Source organism: Populus trichocarpa, chromosome 8 (assembly GCF_000002775.5).
Source record: "Populus trichocarpa isolate Nisqually-1 chromosome 8, P.trichocarpa_v4.1, whole genome shotgun sequence".
Taxonomy (NCBI): domain Eukaryota; kingdom Viridiplantae; phylum Streptophyta; class Magnoliopsida; order Malpighiales; family Salicaceae; genus Populus; species Populus trichocarpa.
Genome location: NC_037292.2, coordinates 14,013,031 through 14,031,150, shown reverse-complemented (window position 1 = coordinate 14,031,150; position 18,120 = coordinate 14,013,031). Strand labels below are relative to the sequence as shown.

The window sequence follows — 18,120 nt, the reverse complement described above, 5'->3', positions numbered from 1 at the left end:
GGTTTTTATTCTACAAATGGTTATGTCCGTCTCAGAAATCATGGTTTCTAAAGACTCAGAGCAGTTTTTGACAGTCACCAAAATGCCTCAGATTATGATGATTTCTCAGAGAGAGAGAGAGAGAGATTTTTTAAGAAAAACAATGATTCTCAATTGCGTATGTGGGGCTAGGATTGGACAACCATACCGAAATGAACATGAAGATTGTCCACCATGACCATCTTCAATAGAGAAGAAAGGGCAGGCATTACTTTGATTGCCAAGGACTTTATGAGCCAATTAAGATGTTAACTGGTGGCATAAAAAAGGAAACAGCAGAGAGTCAATCCTAGAAACACACTTGCTAATTAGCATAACTGTTTTTTCTTCTATCAATTTCTTCTCTTCTTTTGCAAGCCTACAAGCTGATAAAGTATTGAGTCCAAATAATTATCACGTAATTCCCAGTGCCCATTTATTTCTGCTGTACAACACAAGTATTTTCTCATCTCTTACTTGCCTATTTATTGGAAACAATAAAGTACTGTATGACACCACTGTGAACCAAGAGAAGCAAATGCTATATTTCTTTTGGATTGAATCCCAATACGAGAAGCATTCCAAAATTCTTGAATAGCTCAAATGTTTGAAGCAATCCATTGTATTACAAAAATTGCCAATCAGAGAGTTATGAATGCTGAAGTCAAGGGAGAGTTTATTGTGAGCCGAGAGTTAGTCACGGTTTTGGAGCTTCTGAGTGACGAATCTTCACTTCCCCTTGTCATTCTTCATCCTATCATTGCATGCCTTCAAAGCTTGAATTTCTGTGAAACATTTTAACAAGCAGGACGAGTGTCAGCACTTGTTCATGAGCAACGATGCCACCCCGAACAACAAATAAAGTTAGCATATACCCTTTTGGCAAGATTTCCAGTTTCTATTGGAATTAACAAGGCAATCCTGAAAATTATAAGCAAAAGGAAAAAAAAATAAAAAGTTTATTCAAATCAGTGACTGAGAAATACCCTTGCTGGGTATAGGGTTTTAGAGCCTTTCCTTTTTTCTTAATTTAGTGGGACATAATACCTGTAGGGATAGGTAGAGAGAGGAGCATTGTTTGAGTTGCTTAACGTTGTCATCATCCTCATCTGCATCGCTCTGGTGAAGCGGTTGCTGACGAGGTGGTGGAAATGGAGATGTGGATGCTTGTTTTGGTAGCTCAGCCATTGTGGGGTCGGTTATCCTCAGTGCCTAAATTTGTTTGGGTGAGCCATTTAAAAATAATAAGTGACTAAATTTTAATATAAATCAAATTAATATTTAAATTAAGTAATGTTATAAAAAAAAAATAGATAATATTATACTTGTAGTCCGAAATAAGTATTGTAAAAGAACAAATAATATTAAATTTACAAATCGAAGAGAAGGGCACAAAAATAAATTATGTCAAACACAATTAAATAAGTTACCCTTATAATTCCATATCAAATTCAAAGTATAATTACATCATTTTAATTCCTATAATGATTGTTATATTGACTAATAGCATTACAAATTTCTTTTCCAACAAAAACAAATCCATGGCCTAAAAGCATAGATGTAAAATCCAACCCGAGATGTAACAAGAATAATGGTTGGATCACGGATTAGAAGGATATGTTTAGATTGAACAAAAATTTAAAAAATAAATACCAAATTGATATTTTATGGTCAATTTTTTTTAAAAAAAAATATCATTGAGTTAAGAGCCAGGTTTTGACTACATTTAACCCGAATTAACCATATCATCAAGTCAAATTTAATTAGATCAAAAACATTCTTTCTTTTATTTTTTAACTTTGATTAATTAATATATTAGATTAACTAAATTTCGAGTCTACCTGCCAGACAGATTCAAATTTTACAACTATGCTTAAAAGCGGAGTTTTTAAACTCGGCCTGGTAGTCGACCCGGTCCAAGGCTCGGGTCATGAGTTTGGACCGGGTCACCCGGGTCAAACCTAATTTTTTTATAAATCAAAATAATATTGTTTTGATTAAAAAAATAAATAATTAATGGATTGCAATAAAATTTTTTATTTTTATTATTTTTTTTAAATTCAGCTCGACTCTAACCTTAAATCAATCAAATCTTGAATTAATCTGCCAACCAGGCCAGATTATAAAAACATGGTTAAAAGTCCATTAAAAATATTGAAATTAGACTCCCACCTACTACCATATGATAGGTGGGGGCTCAACCCCATCGAGTAAGGAGGGGCTACGCCGGGCGGGGGGTCAAAGTCTCATCAGTCAGTCTCATTTTCCAATTCACACTCCCATGTATTTTTCACTTGCTTCCCTGTGCTTCCGACTATCAAATTCAACTAAAAAGATTGCAAAAAACTAAAAGGAAAAGGAAAAATGTGTATCATGTTGTTCTGAAAAGTGGAAGGAAGATTTCACGTGTATCATGTTGTTTTTTAATTTTTAGATTAAAAATAATATAATTTCTTGGATGCACTCCAACTAGATAAAAGACTTGGGTAGCTAAATCAATTATTTTTATTTAAATGATTGTATTTTATTTTTTATAGGCGAGGTAGATTAGGTTTATCTAGATTAACTAGGTCATCAAAAACTTAGTCGGATCGAACGAGTTTTGTTAAATCAATATCTTATTTAATTTAATTAAAAATTTAAATTAAATCAGATTATGAATCTTTGTTTTCTATATCAACATGCTAGGCCAGACTAGATTTAACAATTATGATTATCTCACTACTTTTACTAAATTATTACATTAAGTTTTATTAAAAACATGTTTGCATTAGGTAAAAAATATTCCCAAGTAACCAAGATTAAAGATTAATAAGTGCTTTTTTTGGTTTCTCCAACTATATGAATTAGAGACACTCTTTACCTTTTGATTGTCATGGTTAAATTTGCCAAATAAATAAAGAAGAATGAGTTTTTGATTATTTCATTATCCATTTAGAACTACAGTTTTATGAACTTGATTTTGAAAAGGGTATCATTTGATGTTTTTTTTTTAAACCATGATTTTAGATGCAAATCATAGTTTGAAAACTAAATTCCAAATTAAATGTTTGTTTAACATTGTGGTAGCTTTTACTATTTTTAAAATACTTTTTAAATTATTTTTTGTCTGAAAAATATTAAATTGATGTATTTTTAGGTTTTTTTTTATGTTTTTGATATGTTAATTTTAAAAATAATTATTATTTTAATGTTTTTTTTATTGAAATCATTCTTAAAAGGTAATTACACCAAAAATTTTATCAAATACATCCTAGCAAGCATAATGAAAAAAAAAATGATGCAACCAAATATTCGGCAGTAGTTATCTGATCCAATTTAAAATATATCCTAAAAAGATCCTGCATTATTAGATTACCATGTTAATCCATAAACTAAAACAATCATTTAAAATAAATTGATTATATTATTTATTCTATTATTATTTTTTATATTGACCCTGTTAAAATTTATCGAATTAATCGAATTCCTAAAACTCAACCCAGATAATATTTTATTTGGTTCAACTATAAATTTAGTCTAAATAAGATAACAAATCCTCAATCCTGAAGGGTATTTTAACTAGTCATGTCTTGTATTTGCTCTCTAATGGTCACGAGTTCGAGTCCCTTAAAGCCACTAGAAACTTATATGGTCGTTAACTTCAGGACATGAATAATTAGTCGAGGTGCATACAATTAGCTGGCCAAATACCCATATTAATTAAAAATAATAATAAATCCTTGATTTTTTTGGGATCAATCCTCTTAACCATATCGTCCAAATCGTGCTTAATGACTATGATTTAACATGCATCACAATCAAATAAAAGGAGATGGTGTTTCTTTGTGTGACTCCAATAAGTTATCAACAAACTTGATGCGTGGATGGAATTGATACCAGCAATTAGAAAGAAGAAAGAAATGCATTCAATCTCCTAATGTTTTTTTTAATTTTTCTCGAGAGTTAAAAATACATTTTCGTTTTGATAGGACATTTCCGTTTTCTTTTCCTTGCATGAATATTTGGAAGGATAATAAATAAAATAAAATAAAATAAAAAAGATAAAAAGACAACAATTTGTGAGTAGGTGCCATGTTTGGAATTTTTTTTTTTTAAGAATGGGTAGGTGCCCTTGTTAAATTAAGAGATTGAGTAAATTTTAACTTAACCACATGTAATTATTATTTTTAATAAAAATAGATTTAAAGTTAGGCCAACCACACTCTAAAAGAAATATTGTGTATTTATAATATCTACTTAATTTATGTTGTCTTCACCAACACATATTTAGAATAATCTTATCATATTTATGTTGCATTTAAATAAAAAAAAATTGTATCAATTGAACATATATTATATTATATTTTTAAAAGTTTAACAATGAAACTTAAACTCGAATCAAATAGGGTAATTTTATTATTTTTATCTTATTATTTATCAAAAAATTATAGTAATAGTTCATATATATCAAAATCAAATTTATTAAAAAAAATTATGATTCAAGTCACACTAATTAAATAACCTCAATCAATCATGATAATGTTATTTTAATTTAAAAAATAAAAAATAAAATAAAATTGTTTTAGTTTTCTTAAAATCTAATTAGATTTTGATCAAATTATTATTCCTTTTAAATTTAAAAATGTTATTTTTCATCTAATTTTTTAATTAAATTTGAGTTAAATCTTAATTTGCAATATCAAATCGAGTTTAATAATTCTTATTAAAAATTACATAAAAACACTCTAATTATATACAGCTAACCATGGGTAGTTGGTATGGTTAAAATTAATTATTAGAATAAAGAAAAAAAAAAAACTCTAGGACTACATAAATTTGCAACAAATACAATTATGAAAAACTAAAAAAAAGAGAGGAGAAATAACTACATATATTTCTGCCATTTCTGTGATGTTTTGAGATTGGTCTCCAATTTTTAATACCCTTTTGATTTTTATGTTAGCTCACAGTTCTGGTACGCCTCGATCATTCCATTCTTGTCTCAAATCTTTATTTCTTTTATAGATGTTTTATCTATCTATCTATTTATATCATTTGTGTTTGCCTCAATCGATAAATCTCCTTTATTTTAAGCTGTTTTGTTCCATTTCCTGCTCAAATTTATATGGTTGGTGTTGAGATATCATGTTTTTGTCAACTGGGATTATTTTTAATTCATTGGTTATTGATTATTTCTTCTTCTTCTTCTTCGTTTTTGTATCTGGGAATTCTTTTTTATTGATTGATTTTGCGATTCTTGATTTGGGTTATTGTTTGTTAGTGAGATAAAATGGTGAAGAAATGATTTTTGATTTTTGATTGCTTGATTTGTATTGATTCTTGATTTAGCTGCTTTTTTTTATGATTATTTGAATGTTCTTTCTGTTGATTTTGATACATTAAATGGGGGGGTGCATCGCCGGTTGACGGATAGATGATCGGTAAGGTTTGAGTGATATAAAGATATTGGTTTTGTTTATTTACAGATTAAAATGGCGTCAATGGTTGCTAAAGCAAGTAGTAGTAGTTGTCCCATTCAAGTTTTGCCAATGGCGTCTATCCAAGAAAAGGGAAGCAGGAATAAGAGGAAGTTCCGTGCGGATCCACCTTTGGGTGACCCGAGTAAGATTATGTCTTCAGCTCAGAATGAGTGTCCAGGTTATGAATTCTCTGCTGAGAAATTTGAAGCCGCCCCAGGTCATGGGCAGTCCAGTGCCTGTGACTTGTGTGGTGTAAACCAATACCATTCTGATGGGTTAAAACTTGACCTTGGATTGTCTAGTGCCTTAGGTTCATCTGAGGTTGGGCCAAGCCAGCCTAGAGGGGAAGTAGAGTCAGAGGAATCCCATGATGCTGATTGGAGTGATCTTACAGAATCTCAGCTAGAAGAACTTGTTTTGAGCAATTTGGATGCAATATTTAAGGGTGCAATTAAGAAAATTGTTGCTTGTGGTTATACTGAGGAAGAGGCTACGAAGGCTATTTTGAGGTCTGGTCTCTGTTATGGGTGTAAATACACCGTGTCAAATATAGTGGATAATACTTTAGCACTTCTTAGGAATGGTCATGATATTGAACCTTCAAGAGAGCACTGTTTTGAGGATTTACAACAGCTGGGGAGGTATGTATTGGCAGAATTGGTTTGTGTACTTCGGGAAGTCAGGCCTTTCTTCAGCACTGGAGATGCAATGTGGTGCTTGTTGATTTGTGACATGAATGTTTCTCATGCTTGTGCAATGGATGGTGATCCCTTGAGCAGCTTTGCTACTGATGGTGCTTCAAATGGGACCGCATCTGTTTCTACTCAACCCCAGTTGAAACCAGAAGCTAAATGTTCTGAACTAAACCTTCCAAATCCTTGTTCTCAATCAGAGACAAGCACCAATGTGACAGGAGTTCCCAAAAATACAAAACCTAAGAACTCTGCTGTTCTCAATGGACCGGTATCAGATAAAGAGGGATCGAATTCTACAGTCAATGATAAATCCTCCAACATTGCAGGATCATCTCAATCTACTATACTGGAAGAAAAGTTTATCGTCAGTAGGAAGGTCCATTCTGGTGTTAATAAGAGAGAATACATACTTCGACAGAAGTCAGTTCATTTGGAGAAGAGTTATCGGACGTATGGGTCTAAAGCTTCCAGAGCAGGGAAACTAAGCGGCTTGGGTGGTTTGATCTTGGATAAAAAATTGAAATCTGTTTCAGACTCTACTTCTGTTAACATAAAGAATGCTTCATTAAGATTAAGCAAGGCAATGGGAGTTGATGTGCCTCAAGATAACAGGAACCTGAATCTTCCTAGCAATCCCTCTTCCCATGTAACATTTAATTCAGTATCTTCTAGTACAAGCTCTTCTATCCCTAAGACTGATATCTCATCCGCATTACCCCCAGTAAGTGTACTTCCAGTTCTACCTACAGTCACCACCCCACCTGCATCATCAGCAGCTGATACTGAGCTCTCTCTTTCACTGCCTGCAAAAAGCAACTCAACTTTAGTGCCTACTAGCTGCAGTGCTGAGGCACCTATGTCTAGTTATGCTGGGATATTGTATGACAAGTCTCTAACACAGTGGGTCCCCCGTGACAAGAAGGATGAGATGATTATGAAGCTTATTCCAAGGGCACGGGAACTACAAAATCAGCTCCAAGAATGGACAGAATGGGCAAATCAAAAGGTTATGCAGGCTGCTCGAAGGCTGGGTAAGGACAAGGCTGAACTTAAGTCACTAAGACAAGAGAAGGAAGAGGTTGAAAGGCTTAAGAAAGAGAAGCAAACTCTGGAGGAAAGCACCATGAAGAAGCTTACTGAAATGGAAAATGCTTTGTGCAAGGCAAGCGGGCAGGTGGAGATAGCCAATTCTGCTGTCCAGAGGCTTGAGGTGGAGAATGCTGCTTTGAGGCAAGAAATGGAGGCCGCTAAGTTACGTGCAGTTGAGTCAGCTGCAAGCTGTCAGGAAGTATCAAAGAGGGAGAAGAAAACACTAATGAAGTTTCAGTCATGGGAAAAGCAAAAAGCTCTGCTCCAGGAAGAGTTTGCAACCGAAAGACACAAGGTTTTAGAGCTGCTACAAGATCTTGAGCAGGCTAGACAAATACAGGAACAGCATGAGGTATGCTTCTGAGAATTTGGCTCCAATTTCCTTTTCCTCCATCTTTTTTCAGAGGCTACACGCTGGATATATTGTAACAGTCGCTAATCATTTGAATTTTACGTAGCATGGGGGGGTTTGATCAATCATTGAGTGGTGCAGCCAGTGACAGGTTTCTCATTGCCAACTTATTGACCATTTCAAAACATTGCAACTTACCATGTGGTTCATAGCTTAGCTGGTTGAGATATAGGTTGTTTCACTGCTCAGAAAAAAGAATTATGGATGGAATGGTGAACAATGCTCAATTAGGTTGATACCTGGTCTGAGAATCTTTGCTGCATTTTCATGTGCATGCGTGATGTGTTACATGCAGTTGTGTTCATTGACATGTGTACGACATACACTATCAGGCTACTTCTATTAGAAGGCTAGTTGATGTGGTAAGCGCACATGTAGAGGTAATGATTTAGGCTAGAATATATGCTACTGCTGCTAACAGAATGAACGACACTTCTCTGCTGGCATCTGCATGCTTTGGCACTAGAGCTGTAAATATATGTTAAGATGGACTTCATATATTGATCCTTTGTAGACTTCCTGTTGATTTTTGTTAACCAAAAAATGTCAGGGTTACTGTGTATAGTGATCAAAATTTTGTTTGCAGATTCTTTCCAACTGTATTTCTTTGTCTCTCATCCTTCTATTTCTGGCAGCACTGTCCTGCTGGATTCTCATCTAGATGTTCTTACCTTCAAATTGGTTTGCAAACCCTTTCTTTAAACTGAGGTCTTATTTATTTGTCATTTCGTTATCCTTTGTTTGTCTGTGTTTTAGGGAGCATTTTTGTTTGTCTTTGCCTGACCATCTTACCCCTGAAGCATAATTCCCAGAAGCTTGATGGTGTAATGTTAAACATCTGTATTCGATTGTGGAGTTTTAATATGTAATTTTTTGGAAAGTATATAGTGTGCTTGGCAAATTGGTTCGACACATCACATTCTATTCGTGCATGCTTTATTACTAGGCCCTTTCTCATTGAAAGTGAAAAATATCACAGGCTAGATGGCGACAGGAAGAGAAGGCAAAGGAAGAACTGCTTATGCAGGCCAGTTCATTAAGAAAAGAAATAGAAAATATCGAGGCTTCAGCTAAATCCAAGGAGGGCATGATCAAATTGAAAGCAGAAACCAATTTACAGAAGTACAAGGATGATATTCAGAAGCTTGAAAAAGAAATCTCCCAATTGAGACTGAAGACTGATTCTTCAAAAATTGCAGCACTTCGTAGGGGTATTGATGGAAGCTATGCTAACAGACTTGCAGATATAAAAAGTAGTCCTGCTCAAAAGGAGTCAAGGACTCCATGGATCTCAGAAGTGGCCAACGATTTCCATGACTTCTCTGAGACAGGAGGTGTGAAACGAGAAAGGGAATGTGTGATGTGCCTCTCGGAAGAGATGGCTGTAGTATTTCTCCCATGTGCTCATCAGGTGGTTTGCACAACATGCAATGAGCTCCATGCGAAACAAGGGATGAAGGACTGCCCCTCGTGTAGAGGTCCCATACAGCAGCGTATTCCTGTACGATATGCTCGCTCTTAATTTGTTATGGAGTTGAGCTGAGTGTTTTGAGCAACAATTGCGGGACTCATTTGAGTTGAATAATGCGTCCGAGTCACACCTATTGAAAGAGTTTAAGACATTCAAATTGGCTTACAGTGCAATGTTTATGCTTCAGTATTGCTTTTCCCATATTTTGCGATCTTCCCCTTAAATCTCTTACAACATAAAAGAAAATGAAGCGAAACTCGTGATTATATGGTAACAAAACCCATAATAAATATGATAACTTTCTCAAAAAAGCTGAATAATTAGGTTTGATTGAACTTTAACCCGAAGTTAACTTGTAATTAAGAACCAGTGGTATTGAATGATTGTGAATGCCACAAGGTTAGTTATATCTTGATAAGTTGAATTTACTTTGTCTTAGCAAAGAAAAAGAAGTTTGCTCAAGAAAAATTGAATATTTTTAATTTATAAGGCTGCCTAAACTTGTAGTAAAACAAAACATAATATAGTCCTAAGATAATAACTCTATTGGTCTTAAATTGGACTGCAAACCAATAGGTCTTAACTAAAAACTTAGCTAAGCATAAGTCTAATGTCTAAAACAAGCTTAAACATTGATTTTGGGTCAAAACAAACCCAACAGAAATAAAAGCCCTAAAACTGAAATATAATTATCTCAAATATTAATTAAAACAATAAATAAACCTTAAGAAATATTCATATTATACAAGTTGTCAAAACAACACCAAAACCGTATTTCTTTGCATTGAGTCCCTTGTAGCCGAATATGAAACTTGTAGATAAAAGAGTATCCTTTTGTGTTGTCCATTAAGTCTCTTTCCATGCTTGAAAAATATTGTCTTGAATGTTGAAGTTTCTTTCCTTGTTTAGTCGAAAGTATACTCTAAAAAATAGAAAGGAAACTGACATAAATATCTTCTTTAAATAGCCTCTCATAATCTTTCTTTTGAATAAGAAAATCCTACAAAATAAGAAAAAGAACTACGAAAGGATCCCAAACCTCTTTGCCATCACATACAATCCATAATGGAAATGAAAATCTTGCAAACTATGGATAATAGTTGCTATCATAAATATCTTCTTATTGACATGGAATACTTGTAGAATATGTAAATTAATAGCTGCTATACATGCTTTCAAGATCATTAAGGAATCCTTATATTAACTGGAATTCATAATATACAAGGAAACAATATTTCTCTAATTTTGACACATTCCTGACAGATTTCAGTTCTGATTTCAAACACGTCACACGTTATTCTTTTTTGTCTGTATGAATTAGCAAGCCTGCCATATATCACCAGAAATGTATGAATGTCTATTTTCCAACTCAATTATAATCTTAGCAGAATTCCTTCTGTAACTCTAGATATAGTCCAAATAGTAGATGAAGGTCCAAACAAATATAATTGATAAGATTCGTCTAGTAATTTTGACCATCTGAAATAATCTATTTTTAAATTTTGATTGACTTAAAATTTTAATCCAATATAAAATAATATGTATAGAAACTCCTGTAAAAATATCAACTCAATCCAACAATCAAGCTAAAATTTACACCCGATAGCATTAAAATTAGATAATAAAAAAATTCATGTCGAAATCTGAATATTACCTTGTTTAAATCACCACAGAAAAGCTTGAAATGAAATGCTAAAAGACTAAATTGCTTTGTCCTCTATGTGGATGGAAGTCCTGCAACAGTTGCGAGACAAATGCCGTGGGGTGAAATTGTTTCACCTTCCTAGGGATGTTTAACTTGAAAAACCAAAGAAGTTGATGGGAATGGTGAACTTTGTTCTTCCTTCATAAAGGTGAAAAATGACTTCTACATGCCCTTCGTGTTGCGTCTGCTGACTGCTTTTCTGTCAGTTGGCAGTCTGGAAGATATGAATTATCCATTTGCCAATGTTGGACGAGTAATAGAGTCGCTATTTCAGCTCGAGTAAAGGAAATTGAGTTTTGAGGCGAAGAGTTGCTGCCAGTGGAGGTGCTCCGATGGCCTGAGACAGAGAGGCAATCCAACGGGACAGTAATGGGCCTGCTTTACGGCTACCTTTTGGTTGCGCTTCTTCTGTTCATCGTCACTAGTGGAGTCCATCACTTCATTATTGTCGTTGTAATAGTTGCATTTATTGTTTGAAAAAATAGATTTATATAAAATTATGATATTCATTAATTAATTAAATAAATATAAAATTTCAATTAAAGCAAAACACAGTCTCAATTATCTCTCACCTAACATGTTGAGTTTAATTGTGGTGCAAGATGGAAGAGAAAAGTCAGTATCATAAATTAATGAGATGAAATGACGAGAATGAGATTGATTTATATTTGGTTTGATGAAATAAATATAAATTTATCCAAACATTATAAAATAAAAATAATGTCTAGTTTATCTTTATACATACTTTTCTTTATACTATGCTTAGAATATAAATTCGAAGATTTGTTTTTTAATTTGATATTATTTTAGACAAAAATTTAAAAAAAAAACTTGTGATTAATTTGATTGGTCTCACTCGGATCACGTGGAACTTTAATTTTAATTAGAAAAACATTAAAAAGTGAATCACGAGTTATTTTATTAAATTATTTAATTTTATTCTTTCATTAACTTCATTCAACTTGATTCAAGTTAATACTTAATTAATGTTCAAGCTAAGTACTCTGAATAAAATTAGTTTTATTTTTTAAAAATATATAAAATAATTGAATAAAAACAAAATAATATTCAAAATAATATTAAAAACTTAAATAATTATTAATTTTAAAATTTATAAAATTAATTAAAATACATAATACAAACTGCACGTAGTTTAATCAAGTTCAAGCCGAGCTCTGGTCTTAACTTTATAAATGAATATCACTCGGTAAAATAAATGAGATAGTAATGTTGCAAACGTTGTCGTTTCAAGCACCGGCAAAAATTGCAAAACCCTAAAAACCTTCACGAAACTGAGAAGCAGAGAAGAGGAGGAGAAATGGTAAGAGAAAGCTATGTAGTGGTACACAACATAGCAAAGAGACACAACGTGGGTACACTAGCAAGAAGTGCTACTGCATTTGGCGTCAAAGAGCTTATACTTGTTGGCCGCAGAGACTTCAATTCTTTTGGCAGCCATGGCTCCACTTCACACCTCCCTTTTCGCCACTTCCACTCTCTCTCTGATGCCCGCAACTTCCTCAAAGTTTCTCTCTCTTCCAAATCTTGTTTCTTTTTCCAGATTTTTATCACGAATATCTGATGTTTAGGGTTTTATGTTGTTTAATTAGGAGAAAGATTGTGATATTTGCGGCGTGGAGATTACGGATTCTGCTTTTCCTGTTAATGAACACCCTTTTAAGAGAAGTACTGCTTTCTTACTTGGTAACGAGGTAATCATTGAATTCATGATTGTGGGTCTTTTTTTGTTCTTTGTTTCTATGGAAAAGTTGCTTGCTTTTTATGGAAATGGATGGTGTGGTTCTGGATTTCTGAATAGGGCTTGGTTGCAGGGAACTGGGCTTTCAACAAAGGAATGTGAGATATGCGATTTTTTTGTTTATATTCCACAGTATGGGTGTGGTACGGCTTCATTAAATGTTACTGTTGCAGCTTCTATTGTTCTGCATCATTTTGGAGGTATGCATGAAATTGATGCTTGCACTTGGATTGTTTTTTAGGTTTTAGGCCTGCTTGATGACTCTGTTTTTTTGTGTAGTGTAAATTTATGACATTTTGCTACTCTCTTCGTACTTTATTTTTCTTTTTGAATGTTTTCAGGCTCTCTTGGAAGAAATCAATGCACAACATCTCTTTCCCTTTTTATTTCTTGCAAGATTTTAGTCTCCTTTAACAAGTAAAAATTGCTCAGATGTTAGAATACTGTAATTGCAATTTGAACACTCTGGAGCATAGTGCTCCCTTCGTTTGAGAATAATCTTTGTGTAGGGATTCAGATAGTCGTTGAAGGCAGAAGTGATTATTTAAATGCATTCATCACCGTTATTGATGGTTAAGAAATTCCACACTTGAAGTAAAATGTACTCTTGAAAATGTTCTGTAGGCTTACATCATGGTAGTTGCTTCTGATAAAGATTTCTTGAATATCTCTTAGGTCTTATATGTTAAGGAACACCCCAAGAGGATAAACCAATGAACCATAAAACGACCATAATCTAGCAAGTAATTTGTGTCAAAAGTTTCATGTCATATATTGAACCCATCCATTCCAAATTGCATTCTGTTCTGTCATTTCTTTTTCGCATTTAACTTTTCTTAAATACAAATTACATAATGGACGAATATCTTTTGCGTCTTCATTCCACATGCCTTTGTTTTTTTCTTTCAGCTGCATATGTCACCATTATCATGTAATGAATGGTATTGACAACCTAATAGCACCAAGAACTAAATTAGTATAGAGAAGTAGATATTTTTCCCTTCACAAACAAAAAACAAAAAACAACTAAGATTCAAACTTTTGTATACAATTGTCCTGGTTCTCACTCGTGGTTGTCTTCAGTTTGGGCAGGCTTTTCTGAAAGAAGCCGAGATGGACATAAGTTTATTGTAGCCGAGAGACCTGTGAAACAGGGGAAATATTGCACAGAAACAGAAGAATCTATAATCCAGGAAAGGAAATCTAGGAGGGAAAATGCATCTAATGGATTCTTTGATGAGACCAGAAATGCAGAGTCAACTTCTAGCCCTTTGGATACCTTGTTTACTGAGGAATGATCGACGAAATAATAGATGTTATTTCTTACATTCTTGTAGAGCAAATTGATTTCATGAAACTGGTATGAAATGTGGGTGATGTTATGACATTGCACGGGTTGCTGGGAAATAGCCCAATGTGGAGAAAGATTTGTGAGTTTACGCTTTGGAAGAATCTTATACGCTGTCTGGGGAAATGGTTTGTAAGTTAAACCCTTGAGGGTTACTATTGTAATAAAATGCTGGAGCTTGAGCAATAACCATGATTAGCTGACAGCATTAAATATGTCCGTTTTTATTTCAAGTTCTGGACGAAGTTGACTTGTTGTCTTGTTTCGTCTCTGTTACCAGTGAAATAGCAATTCATGCTTTCAGGTTTTAATCTGCGTTAAAACATGTTATTAAGTGAATCTGTTCATCATGGTGGTCTGGTATGGTTGGAAATGCAAAAGGCACTAATTTGGTGTGTTCTTAATCGAGTTGCACTTCTGCATCATCATTATCAAACACAGTTCGAGACTCCTTTTACCACTACACGTCTTTTGGATGTTCGAAGAATCCATTATCCACAAGCTTTCAAGGAGAAAAGGGAAATGAACAATAAGATACGAAAGCCACTGGAAAAACCAGCCTTAATTGAACATTGACTCTCCACTTGGGACGGCAGTTTGATTCCACACGTTCATGCCTGTAAAGGTTGTGATTGTTTTCTTTGACAAAGTATGAAGAATGAAGAATAAAAGAGTGTTTGAGGGTGAAGTAATGGTTGATTTTTAAAGTGGTTTTTTGTTTGAAAATGTATTAAAATAATATTTTTTAATTAAAAAATTATTTTTTCATAATAAAATGAGTTAAAAACATAATAAAATATTAATTTTATAAAAAAAAATTATTTATAAAAAAAAAAACCTCATTTGACACATAAAACTTATAATACAAGAACCCAAGAACAGTAGTCACACTCATCTACCTGTTTGATCTTGACTATTGCCCATTTGTGGTTGGGCCTTCATGTCCCACTGTGGACAAAATCCTCTTGAAGGAATCAGCATAGAGGAAAACTCCATGTGTGATTGCTTCATCTCTTAACTCGTACTTCTTAGTCAACAAATTTGGATTAAATCCTTTGAAACTTTATCAGACTTGCTAAAGAAAATCTAATTTCAGCTGCACTGGTACGCAAAGCCATTCGGAAGCCACTTGTGTCATTATTGTGTTGGAGACTTGAAGAAAGTCTTGCTTCTTATTATTCTATATCTTGTGGCTTCCAATTATATCTTAGTTTCAATGGTAGCAGTTGGTATGCTTTTTGAAGGGTTTCAAAAGAAGCTCAACAACATTGCTAATTTGTCAAAAACTACCCCACTCCTTTGGAGCAGTTGAAACTTGGACTAGGAAGCATTTTTTTGCCTCTACAACTACTTTCTCACTACCACATTGTTAGTTACGCAACAAGCCTGTGTTCCCTGCTACCTCTCCCTTCTAGTTCCAGAGTTAGTCTCGTATCTAATTATACTACCGTGACACAGTGCTAAAAGCCTGAAACTTGTTGCATTGCAAATTTTTAAAAAGGATCTCTGCAACAAGCATCTTACATGTTGGGTCTGATAGGCAGGAAGTTGCGGCAGCTCTGTGCAAGGATACGGTTGCTGATATGGAGGCGTCCAAGGCCAAAAGTTATTATCAAAAGGTTTGGAAAAATAAGCTCCAAAGATCGATGTAAATGGCGTCCAGGCTTTCGTAAATCTTCAATTCATCTAAATGGCAAGCATGGTAATTCTAGTTCTGATAGACCAATTCGAATTGCCACATTCAATGTTGCCATGTTCTCTCTTGCACCTGCAGTTCCCAAGGCTGAGGAATCAATCATGATCAGTCAAGAACATGACGGCTATATGGCATACAAGAGTCCGGTGGAATTCGATGCTCATGTAAACTCTGTAAGCTATTATCCCAAGAGCATACTCAAGCAATCTCCCTTGCATGATAGCCTGAAAAATTCAGAGCAATTCCCGGCAGAAAAGAAGGTTTCAAGATCAAAACTAAAGGTTTCAATTAATCTTCCTGATAATGAGATTTCATTAGCAAATAGTAAATTGCTTGGCTTTGTGGAGGATGAAAAGGGGGGGTCTTCTAACATTGTTGCTAGCAGAAACTATAGAAGCAATGTTGTGATGAGGTCTCCTGTGTGCTTGCCGGCTAATATGACTCAGTTCATAAGTGAAGAAGGCTGGAAAAGCAGCAGAAGCATTATGGAAGTCTTAAAAGAAGTGGATTCTGATATCTTGGCCCTGCAAGATGTCAAGGCAGATGAAGAGAAAGGCATGAGTCCTCTATCAGATTTGGCTGCTTCCTTGGGGATGAAATACGTGTTTGCAGAGAGCTGGGCACCGGGATATGGAAATGCGATCTTGTCAAAGTGGCCAATCAAAAGGTGGAAAGTTCAGAAGATTGCCAATGATGAAGATTTCAGGTACTGCTTTTTTCGCTGTTATACTAAACATGCAGATTATTTTTTTTTGGAACTAGGAAGTTCATTTTTTATAAAGGCAGATGTCTGCGATTTCTGATGGACAGGCATTGATCATGGACCATATTCAAAGTTGTATGCTTCTCTTATGAATAGCTAAGTTAGAAGAGCTTATCTGTCTGAATGTTCTAGGACAAATTGTCATCACTTAAACAGATGAATTACTGCTCTGTACAAGCATCAGCTTGATTTTCTAGAAATATATTTGCAAACATTCTTCCTTGAGAATCTCAAACTTAAAGCGCAACGGGCAAAACCTTGTCTTTTTAATGCAGGAATGTGCTGAAGGCCACAATTTATGTGCCATGGGCAGGAGAAGTAGACTTTTACTGCACCCAATTAGACCACTTGGATGAAAATTGGAGAATGAAACAGATAGGAGCAATGATAAAATCAAATGACATGACTCCTCACATATTGGCAGGAGGTATCAATTCTCTTGATGGATCAGATTACTCATCAGAGAGATGGATGGACATTGTCAAGGTATAATTTTCAACAAAAAATATCTTGATAATCTACATTAATGCTAGCATTTTCTACACCTTCTAACCCGCCGGTATGGATTTTCCAGTACTACGAGGACATAGGAAAGCCAACACCAAGAATCGAAGTGACAAAGTTTCTGAAGGGAAAAGGATACGTAGATGCAAAAGAATATGCAGGGGAATGCGAGCCAGTAGTCATCGTTGCAAAAGGCCAAAGTAATTGAACAACCTTGTCTTGGTTTTTTTGCCAAAATTTAACCAGTTTTTGTACTTCTTTTTCCTTTTTCTCTTTCGAGATGATCATAAAGTTTGCGTGTCATAAATTTTGTTGAAATAGATGTACAAGGGACATGCAAGTATGGCACAAGAGTGGATTACATGCTGGCATCACCCTACTCACCATACAAGTTTGTTCCAGGATCATACTCGGTGATCTCATCCAAAGGAACTTCTGATCATCACATAGTTAAAGCTGATATCATAAAAGTAGGAGAGGGTTATCAAGGGACTGCAATTGGAGAACCCCAGCAAGCAAAGCAGAAAGTTGTAAGAATATCAAATCCCTGGTGTTCTAGAGGTGTATGGAAGTTGAACACTTGAAAATCTTCATGGATAAGATATATGTCTGATATTTTTGTAGTAAAATTATCTATGATTTGATTTTACTGATGGATTATCGAATTCAAAGTGCATTATTTGCACAAATTTCTGACAGGACAAATTCAATATGTTATTTATAGATGGATATATAACGAAGATATTACTATGAAACTTTCTATTTGTTTACCCTCTTGTTGCTACACATGATAAAGTAGCTTTAGACTACCCAAAAAGATAGCCTTTTTCCCACTTTCCTAGCATTGAAGGATGCTCCGGTTAGGCCTGCTTTCTATCGACACCATGAACACGGTGCCCGAGACTGCACCAATACCAGGAGGCAACGCCATGAGCAAAACCTTCTCGGTGGACGATCAAAACTAGGATAGAAGCTCTCCACCATGTAGCTATCCAACAGGACCAACACTGAAAACACGATCAAGGAAAAGAAAGCATTAACAAAGTCACCAACTCGAAGCTTGGAAGTTGACAAGTCGACAGAGCCAGCAGAATATCTAGAGATGGCCAAGGCCTTTCATGGTTGCAATTCCATAGTGAGTTAACCCTTGTATTCCATCTTTAAGCACTGAACGTATTAATGGGCTGTCCAAATTGAC

General features: G+C 34.5%; 4 protein-coding genes across 5 annotated transcripts; 3 read left to right on the top strand and 1 right to left on the bottom strand.

Moving 5' to 3' along the window:
* Window positions 1-539: 539 nt before the first annotated feature.
* Window positions 540-1,239, bottom strand: LOC7469099 (uncharacterized). Its single transcript, XM_002311781.3, has 3 exons — window positions 1,066-1,239; window positions 894-939; window positions 540-803 (listed from the first exon to the last, which is right to left on the bottom strand). The coding sequence occupies exons 1-3, from the start codon at window positions 1,204-1,206 to the stop codon at window positions 748-750; spliced, it is 243 nt and encodes an 80-aa protein (XP_002311817.1). The 5' UTR covers window positions 1,207-1,239; the 3' UTR covers window positions 540-747.
* Window positions 1,240-4,810: 3,571 nt separating this feature from the next.
* Window positions 4,811-9,350, top strand: LOC7469098 (putative E3 ubiquitin-protein ligase RF298). 2 transcript variants are annotated; one of them, XM_052454936.1, is made up of 3 exons: window positions 4,811-4,975; window positions 5,487-7,616; window positions 7,723-7,880. In XM_052454936.1, the coding sequence occupies exons 2-3, from the start codon at window positions 5,493-5,495 to the stop codon at window positions 7,735-7,737; spliced, it is 2,139 nt and encodes a 712-aa protein (XP_052310896.1). In that variant the 5' UTR covers window positions 4,811-4,975; window positions 5,487-5,492; the 3' UTR covers window positions 7,738-7,880. The 2 variants fall into 2 exon arrangements, with proteins under 2 accessions (XP_052310896.1, XP_024462023.2); XM_024606255.2 differs by lacking the exon at window positions 7,723-7,880 and adding an exon at window positions 8,656-9,350 and having other exon boundaries at window positions 4,812-4,975.
* A 2,711-nt stretch (window positions 9,351-12,061) lies between these two features.
* On the top strand, window positions 12,062-14,270 carry LOC7469097 (uncharacterized). The gene is made up of 4 exons (XM_002312686.4): window positions 12,062-12,377; window positions 12,463-12,564; window positions 12,685-12,811; window positions 13,695-14,270. Exons 1-4 carry the CDS (start codon window positions 12,171-12,173, stop codon window positions 13,907-13,909), a joined length of 651 nt encoding a protein of 216 aa, XP_002312722.1. The 5' UTR covers window positions 12,062-12,170; the 3' UTR covers window positions 13,910-14,270.
* An 898-nt stretch (window positions 14,271-15,168) lies between these two features.
* LOC7491253 (uncharacterized) lies at window positions 15,169-17,692 on the top strand. The gene is made up of 4 exons (XM_002312685.3): window positions 15,169-16,361; window positions 16,694-16,904; window positions 16,993-17,122; window positions 17,244-17,692. The coding sequence occupies exons 1-4, from the start codon at window positions 15,484-15,486 to the stop codon at window positions 17,504-17,506; spliced, it is 1,482 nt and encodes a 493-aa protein (XP_002312721.2). The 5' UTR covers window positions 15,169-15,483; the 3' UTR covers window positions 17,507-17,692.
* Window positions 17,693-18,120: the final 428 nt, after the last annotated feature.